Source organism: Austrofundulus limnaeus, unplaced genomic scaffold (genome assembly GCF_001266775.1).
Source record: "Austrofundulus limnaeus strain Quisiro unplaced genomic scaffold, Austrofundulus_limnaeus-1.0 Scaffold911, whole genome shotgun sequence".
Lineage (NCBI taxonomy): Eukaryota > Metazoa > Chordata > Actinopteri > Cyprinodontiformes > Rivulidae > Austrofundulus > Austrofundulus limnaeus.
This window is the reverse complement of record NW_013953313.1, coordinates 1-9568: the sequence shown is the minus strand read 5'-3', so window position 1 is coordinate 9568 and position 9568 is coordinate 1. Positions and strand designations below refer to the sequence as shown.

Below are 9568 nucleotides of genomic sequence, written 5' to 3'. Positions count from 1 at the left end.
CCCCCTAGCAACTCTCTTTGAAGTCGAGACTGCAGAGAGATGCTTTTGTTTTTAATCTGAAGAAGCCAAGCGAAGGAGTGTCGGCTTGACACGYAYCCGGACCGACCCAGAGATAATCAACTTCCTGAAGTTGAGTCCGGAGCAGTCCTGTACGGTCCTAAGCGGTCTCACTAGTCTGAAATCTGGACACCTTCCAAGCTTACCTGACTGACGTCTGAAAAGGTAAAGCTGAACGTTGATTACAAAGTGTCGGAGTCCTGGCTGTGCCATTAAAGATCGCTCCATCCTTCTGGCTACTTACAGTATTGATAAGATAAAATCTAGTTAACTCTCCATAATAACTACTTTTCCTTACCTAAAGTTAACTTTTACTTCACTCTTACTAAGAATTTGCCTCAACTAGGTTTATTTAACATCAAAGAACCTTGTTGTGTCATATAAGTTGTCAAATTAACGAGATTTAACCCTTAATTGTTGGTTGTTCAACTTATGTAAAAACCCTTATCCATCTTCCAATGAGTTTGTATGTAAATAATTGTTTTGTAAAATAAATATCATTTATTTTTAGATAAACTTTATTGACTACGATACTCATTGTCAAGTCTTGGTCATAATAAAYGTGATGGTGAATATTAATATTTACTTAATAAAAGAACCCGTTTCCTCATATATTAACTATATTAATATTAGTCGATATTAATTAGGTTAAATATGAGAAGTTATGTTGTGGTATCTCCTACAAGATGCATTGTCTGAGCAGTGCTGCTGCAACCATTATTACACAATCAAACATACTGGGGTGTTCTACAATGCAGGTGAAAAATCTGTAATCTTTTTTTCTTCCATACTGGTGGTCAGAAACTATTTCCAGGAGGTTTTAAGAGCAGGGTGTGCTGAAGTACCGCGTGATCTATTGCTATAAAACTCTGTTTGACTTCACATTTTCCACTGCATGAAAAGTGGGATTTTCGGCAGTTATTCGCATGGAAAATAGCCCTGAATCTCAAGTTTCACGGCAGTTAGCAGGAATTATTTGTCAGAACTGAAAACTGTCGAAAACTACTGAGAATTGACGTGGACTTTGCCCTCCTTTCCTCAGGTCTAGATGAGGCTTTCACATGTAAAGACAGTTGCTCTGAGCTATACAAATGCAAATCAGGTAAGCCTACTCCCCACTGACTTGTTGACTTCTCTGAGGAGACAGAGCATTCACATGCAGAAACTGCACGCTTAGATTTTAACAATGATTTTTTGGTGTAAAAGACTCCAAAAGTAAAGCATATATATATTTTTTATAAAGAGATTGTCATTGTTTATAATCTTAATCCTTTCGCCTTTAAAATATGTGACTACACAAGAAATGCAGAAGAAACATTGTACCAAGATTTAATTAACAAGAAATCATTTTAATTTATATTACATCATGACATTTTAAAGTACTATAAAATTAACGTAATGGAGAAAGTCTAATGACATATTGTCTGGGAAGATTATCAGTCAAAATGTGATTAAAACAAATTCTCCCCTCATATCTAGAAGCAGTCCTACATACATTATATGTGACGACATAATTTTATCTATGACAAAACTATGAGCAAGTTTCCATAGGGGCATTTTGAGTTATTTACAAAATCAAACACATGACAATCCAAAAAAAACAACAACAAAAAAAAAACAAAAAAAACAAACAAAACAAAGCAGATAATATATGGCCTTTTGGCAAATTGATTTTTGGTACTCAACAAACAAGATTAAGAAGTTTTAGTGTATTTCTTTTGTTTTTCAGGCAATACTTCTAAATAACAGGTTTTCCTCCTGCCTGTCTATGTCCAAAACCTTTGGACACGATTTCCCTTAGAGGAAGTTTTTTTCCCCCTAAGTGAGTTTGCAAATAATCTTCAACTGTTGTACATACAAAAGATTGAACTTTGTGTGTGAATGTGGCAGTCCAGTCCTGTCTCATCTTCTCTTCCCTCCTGATGTGTTTTTCGTCTTGTCTGAGTAAAACAAACAACAATTTGACTCAGAACTCATTTTTATTAAAGCCAAATAACCTGAACAGTTAACTTGGGAATAAAACTGCAAGATGTAATTTTTCAGTTTGAAGAGAAGCTGTAGCACATTTTCCCTTTCAGCAGAATTCTAACCTGTTTCTGCAACTTCTGGTCTCGGTGTGACCTTCGGCTGGCTGTCGACCTCAACTTGAAAATCATGGTTCAAGGTTTTTCTGCTTTTTTAAGTTCAAATGTCGGTAACCTGTTCCTAATTTTGTTGTGGTGCGTCACAAATCTACACCTGAACCACTGTGCAGAGTGGCATAATAACAGTCACCTTTTCTTCCATCTGACTTTAACGGACAGTGGATGTGTTTACCACACATCTTCCAGCAATGCGCTCAACGGGAAGGAATGATGCTGGATAGGAGGTCTCCGTTTCCTGCAAGCTCCAAACTTCTACTGGCTTTCCATAAAAATGTCTGTCTGGGTGGGGATGGAGCCAGGAAACTTGTGCAATGACATGTCTAACTGTATTAGTTTTTTAAATAACATTAACAACTATGAACTGCTTCATAATGGCTGGCCGTAGTTCCGCTAAAGGGTCAAGGACTGGTTCCTCATAACTGTAGCTGTTTCTACACCACTTATCATATACATATGCTGACCTTTCTGCTCTGGATCCATGTATGAAGTATGTCACATTCTGATATGTCACTTGTTTGCATGTCATGGCAAAGCAATCAATGTCCGTGATACAATCTTCAGGGTACATCTGTTGATACATTTTTAACATTGCATGCTTGTCAAGTGTATCTAAGATTGTGTTGTGGAATGGCGACAAAGGCACTGTGCAGTTTTCCAACAGAAGTGTTCTTGCTGACACCAAAACACTGTGCTTAACATAAAGCATGTCAGTTGTGTCATTATGTGACAAAGTTCCAGTCATTTGTCCCTGTAAAATATTGGTAATTTCAGCACCGTATTGACATGTCCATGGCATACTAAGTTGTTGACTCTGCTGAAATTTCCTCATAATTTGGACTTCAATTGTCCTGTTGTTGTGCTTAAACTTTCCCAGTATTCCATTGAAACGCTCAAATGAAAAACACCAGAATGAATAAACTGGTCCATAGTCCAACATGCACTCCTTCAAATGGAGATGTAAATGCATGTTGTGGGTGCTGTGCAGTGGGCCAAACAGGTTAACAAATTTTGATAAAAATGACTGTAGATATCTGTCTGCTTCTTCCAATCTATTGATGGATATGACTCTGGAGTATGGTATGATACAAGCCTGCACAAAGTCAAACCACATGTCATAGTGGCTGTTGTCAATAACACCTTTTAGACAAAATAAGGAGTAAATGGTAGTCCAGTTTTTCCACTGATCTGCTGTAAATCCTGTAAAGCCGGAGGCAATTTGTAAGGGAAATTCTTCCAACATCATAAGGCACTTTGATGTTTTCCACTCTTCTTCGCAGTTCCTCGAGGCTCTTTGTTGGTAAAATTCCAACTTTTGCCCAAAGCCGGAACACATGTCTTGCTGTACCAAGGAGAAGGTTGTGCATTGGATCTATGATAACAAATCTCATGGCATCATAATAACTCAAACGAAACAGTTCTGACCATCTTGCTCCATACACGTTTTCAATTCTCTTCTGCTCTGCCTTGGTCTTAGCCCTCTTGGATAATCCAGTGTAGTGTATGTGATCTTTTCATGTGCGTGGCTCCCATGAAGACCGCTCAAATCCAGAGTAATCTGTGTTATCATCTGACTCTTTCCTGCTGAATGTCTTTAAGCACTTGTGGCAGCCTGCAATGACATAGAATAAATGTTAATAACAGTAATAATTTCAAACATTAAAACATAAGGATTTTATTTTGAAAATGAAAAAAAGTGAATAAATGTTTGAAATGAATTGCCTCTATATGCTCCATGTCCAACAAAGCCTCCACATTTTCGAGGCGCAGGGATATCTGATGACAAACAAAGCAGAGCTGCTCTGTAAACCTGGTGTCCAATGAGCTGTCTTCCAATGAGCTGTCTTCCAAAAAAACTCCACTCCACAGTTCTTGGAACTCACCAACCATGGGTTCTAAGAAAGTGTTTATGTTTAGAGATGGATCTTTAGGGCCGGGTATCAGTCCTACAAGAATCACGTTTTCCTCTTTAAAACGGTCTTCACGTGGCAGGTTCAAAATGACCAAGTAGATGGCTCCCACTGAATATGGTGCATGTTTGAAAGGCTGGAACCAGTCCACATTTAGCATTAAGGCCAAATTATTTGGCTCGGCCAGAAAAGGCTGTCCATTCACATACTGGTAATCTTGCCATACTTGTCGATCATATCCATCCCTTAACACCCCGTCAGGTATTTTCCACTTCCTTCATTCTTCACATTTCTCTTGAAATCCAGGTCTTTTCACAAAGGTTTCCAGAGATTGAACAACACTTTTATAACAGTAAGGTTGTATTGGATATATGTACCCTTTACCCCTGGTAAATTTAGCTTTTCTTAGCAATGCAGAGCCACATTTCTTTCTCTACGCAGCCATTGGGTGTTTGTAGAATCTTATGTATCCACAAGTCTTGCACTCTTTGGTACCATCCCGTTTCACTTCATAGGTTTCCTCCTCTGAGTATACTGTCATGCATTTTGGACACACCACATATTGTAAGAAGTTGTCACGGAAAACACCTGTCCATCACCTCAAAGAGAATAGTCTTTGGAATATTGCTGGCAAAGGCAGTCAGTGAGTCAGCACAGAGAACATTTGCCATTTTCCACATTAAGTTTTTGATACACAGAAGAAGTGATGTAACAGCATTGTCAGAAATCGTGAAGGTCGCTTGCCATGACAAAATCATCATAGCGAGAAGTTTCATCAGCAGGTCTTCTTTTTTTCTGTAGACTGATCATTTGCACCCCCATCATCATGCAAGTTAGGATCAGCTTCACTCTGCTCTTCCAGCTCTGCAATGCTTTCCTCATCTTCCTCCTGCAAGTTTAAAAACATTACATTTCATAAAACATCTGTACATATTTGGATCCTGGGCGAAAAGGACATGCATCATAAGCTAGCCTTTTTTGTGAAATGAATGTAGTCACATAATACGGAAATACAAATCACACCACTTGTGATAAATGATCTAAAAACATGTTAAGAATTTTGGCTTTTTAAGCTAAATTTAGACACCTGGATCATCCTGATAATATCATGAACTCCTACAGAATCATGACCCAATTTGTCTTCCTATTCATGATAACCCATTGTTTTTGGTCTGAATCTTACCTAAAGATAATTCTAATGAGCATTTTTTTGCAATTTTCTTTAATAAAAATCTGCAAAATGAAGAAGCAATTCCATCTTCTTAAGCTAACTGTCTGTTGTGAAGTAAATTTTGTCAATTGATACTAGAAATGCTGCCCTGTAGTTTATGATACTTCTACTACTTTTATCAGCTAGTTATTGTGCAAGGATTTTAGGCTTCTACCTCTGAATACTTCCATACTTTTTGAGCTCTGAATACGATATGACATTATTTTCAAAGGTTAAAAAAAGTTAGGCAAGTTTTGTGGATGGGTTCTTCCTTGTATGAAATATTTTGCCTGAGGAGTTACAGTTAAACTCAGCCTAGTGCCTTCAGATGGACAAACCAGTTTGACAAAGGTGCAAAAGAGGACCATCAAGCCCTGATTAACCCTATTGTTCATAGAGAAACATCAGCTCCATCAACCTGATGATCGTTACGGCCCCGCTTGAAAATCCCTATTCATAGAGAAACATCAGCACCTAGTTCATGGCCCTAATGGTCGTTAGGTTGATATCTGATGATCGTTAGGGCACAGAATATCCTCATTGTTCATACAGGACCATCAACAACATCAACCTGACCAATGAGGTATATTTACTAAAGGAGCTATCACGTGACTTTGGGTATGCTAATCGCGAATCCATCTTGACACAGTCCTTCAACCATTGAACACAGACTTGCAATGCCATGTCACTGTGCAGCGTTCGCTTGCAGCAATCGTAATGGAAAATGTTCGGACCTCATAACATTTCATCTGTAATTTTTTTCTTTTAAATAAGAAGGCTATGTTTAGCATTGTGTTTATGTTCAGAATTAGTACTGACAAGAAATGGATCAAAATCAATCGTGAACTACATGAAATCTCCCACTGCTGGAGGGTGCAATTAAACTTTTTGTTTGTGTTTTTGTATTTCTGTTGAGTCAATGTGTGCCATTATAACAAAGACAGAAGTGTTGATTTGCACTCCTGATTGCTTACTAAAGTTTTGTAACAGTATGTAATATTTGCAAAACACACATTGTTATTTATCTAAATTTATTAAGCTAAAGAAAAAAGAAAAATACCCTGACATTTGCTTTGTGGATTGCTTACTAAAGCCTGTTACAGTAAATATATCTATTTTTCACATGAAGTAATATTTTCATTTATCTAAATTTATACCAATGCGCCTTGCAAAACATAATGGAGTCTCAAGAAGGCATGGACAACCATTACTTAGACCTCATCCAACTCCTGGTGAACAGTTACCACACCATCATGTAGAAACAGGTTACCAGATTACACACCTCACAGTTTTAAAAAGAGTCTGTTCATCAGAAACTGACTAAGCTCATTGTCTTCAAAGGCCAATAATTAAACAACACAGAAACAAAATACAAAAAAAAAATACAGTAAAGTACAGAATAACTATAATAATAATAATAATAATAATAATAATAATAATAATATAATAATAATAATAATAATAATAATAATAATAATAATAATAATAATAATATATAATAATAATGACTTGCATTTATTTTACAAATGATTGTCAATTTTATTATTGAACACAATTTTGTTTTTTATTTTATTTTTATTTTTTTAGTTTATTGAGTATTTCTAAACAATGTTTTCAAAATGATGCTTTAAGCCTTGGTTTTTGTATTGTATTTTGACAACATAATTTTAGTTTGCTTTCTTTTACTTGTTTTGACTATGTTGTTAATAAAAATAACATTTTTTTGTTAAAATAATATGGTAAAATAAACTTTTTCTTTCAACTATCTGTGTGTGCAAATGTGTTATAGAGTACATGTAAATCGGGGCTACTCTAAAAAGAAAAACCTGTTAATCTGGTAAGTACTCAGCATTGTTTCCATAATTTGAATAGCCCCATCCCTTAAGTAGACTGTTTCAAGATGGCGTCGTGCTTAGCATATCTTGGCCTCAGCCTCTTGACGGGGGTAGTCTCTCTAGTGTATATACCTCATTGAACCTGACGATTGTTACGCCCTGAATAACCCTAAAGAAGAACTTGATCCAGGCGACCTACTTAATTTTTTTTTTTTATTTTAACCTTGATTATTGAAACGCATCAGGATTTTTTAACACTGTTTTTTAACTCACAGGATATGTCATTGTGATCATCTTGCTCAAAGTCTGAACTGCTGGTATCAAGGAAAAGATGAATGCTCCGGTCATCTTCCGTGTCATCTATAAAAAAGTGAAAACCAGAGCAGAGGATGTTTCAGAAAAAGGCCTATATATTGTATATATGCACTCACATTACAAAACAATCCATATGATCCACCTGATCTTGATTTTAATTCATAACATTATTTAAAAGCAGAGGTAACCATGAACTAACTTAATCTGAGTTAAGACCAGAAATAGTGATGATTAATCATAAAGCAAGCACAAGAAAATTTTTCTGCAAACAATTACTACACATGCTTGTAAAGAAGCACATAAATAATACGCCTGGTGGTTGTGTTAAAAAGCAACTTGGGTTAAACTAACATACTGACATTGGAAAAAAAGTCAATAAGACCTTCTGGACAGAGATCTTTTAACTTGGATTGCAGAGAGACATTTACACTGACTTTGACACTTAAGCTCAAAAACCTTTGTGTGTCTGTATGAATGCCAATTTTATGCTTACCGTTGTCTGAATGGTCAGTTGGGTACATTTCTTGTGATTCTTCCATCAGTTCATCTAATTCGTTGTTGTCTGGGTCTTCAGGATGCACCACTTCACTTTCATCACATTGTCCATCATTAACAAAGTTTTCTTCTTGGTCTTCAAGCATCAAAGGTGCAGTCATATTTGATGTGACATTCTGCTCTTTTTCTGATTCTGGCTTCTTGGGATTGTTTTGTACAATTCCATTGCTCAGATAGCGCTTCTTATGGTAAAAATATTGTGAATGGGCGAGTTCAGTTTTGCAGTGTTCACTAAAACGGCGAGGTTTTTGTTCTTCTTCTTTTTATTAGGAACTTCCATCTTATTCTCTGCATAATTTGTCTGTGTGTGTTTGTATTTATCATCTGGGAGACTGGTGTGGCAACAACATCATCTGTGATTGGACAAGACAGATCACGTGTGAGGGTCATGTCACAACAACACACTGAAGAACTCGCGAGACTAGAAGATGAGCGCGTTTATTTGTCACCTCCCCCCTTCACTTTGTTTCTTCTGCGCGCGCTAACTGTAGCAATGGCTAGATGTCGTCTGAATTTCTACTCTCCAGCTCCAGAAACTCCTCGTGGGCCTCACCAACCACCAGTTTTATCCACTCCTGCCACAGACGAGAAGAAACTGCTGGGTGCAATTAGTGGCTTGTCGAGCCAGCTTGCTCAGTTTACAGCTGAAGTCTACGACAGGTTGGACTTTCTTTCAGAGAGGCTTCGTGTTGTCAAGGACTCATCTAGTCCCGAAAGAGAGAGGCTCGGGAGAAAAAGACGACAGAACAACCCGAAAATTGCGGTATGATTTGTTTGTTTCTTGACGAATAATACTAAGATGTATAGAATGTTCATAGCAGTAAGTTCGTTCACAGTTACTTTTTGTTTGTTTGTTTTAGGAGGCCATTCGCCGCCTGCACAGGTCCGACTCCACTCTTGAAAGCTGATACGATCCTCTGCAAGGGTAAAAGAATCTAACTGTATGATTATATAGTTTGTTTTTACTGTTACTTAGTTTCACGTTTATTTTTCACACCCTGTGTTCGGATCACAACGAGGGGGTCACGTCGGCGTTGGTCGGGATTTTAAAGGCAAGCCCGGATTTTCATGAAGTGGACAGTGATGTAATTGTTTGTAAGTATCTATGTATTTATTTATGTTTGCTTATAACTTATGTTGTATGTGATGTGTTTAAACTCAACTATATAACTCAAAAATGTTTTCCAGCTGCGTGTAAAACCTTCTGTGAGACGGTCCGCCGCAGCTTCTGTTACAGTCAACCAGACCTTGCAGACAAAGCCACAGCTGTTAAGAGTTCTGCCCGGTGTCGAGCAAGAAGGAAGCGGGTAAGGATCGTGAATCATATTGTTGGTCAGCAGTGCAGGAATTATTACCTTGGAAACTTGTCATTAACTTTTTCATAAATGTTATTTGCAATGTGTATTTGCTTAGTCATTCCACTGTAGTTTAGACAGATTTTTATTGATTAAGAGAGTAATTGATTCATGTTTAGCACTGATTACAAAATATTATCACATGGGTGGCGCCATTTTGTTAGTGTGATCTCTCTCTCTCTCTCTCTCT

General features: G+C 37.2%; 1 protein-coding gene across 1 annotated transcript; it reads right to left on the bottom strand.

The window, feature by feature from the left end:
• Positions 1 to 1380: 1380 nt before the first annotated feature.
• On the bottom strand, positions 1381 to 3806 carry LOC106533238 (uncharacterized). The gene is made up of 2 exons (XM_014029476.1): positions 3624 to 3806; positions 1381 to 3540 (listed from the first exon to the last, which is right to left on the bottom strand). Exons 1-2 carry the CDS (start codon positions 3624 to 3626, stop codon positions 2539 to 2541), a joined length of 1005 nt encoding a protein of 334 aa, XP_013884930.1. The 5' UTR covers positions 3627 to 3806; the 3' UTR covers positions 1381 to 2538.
• Between the last annotated feature and the right edge of the window lie 5762 nt (positions 3807 to 9568).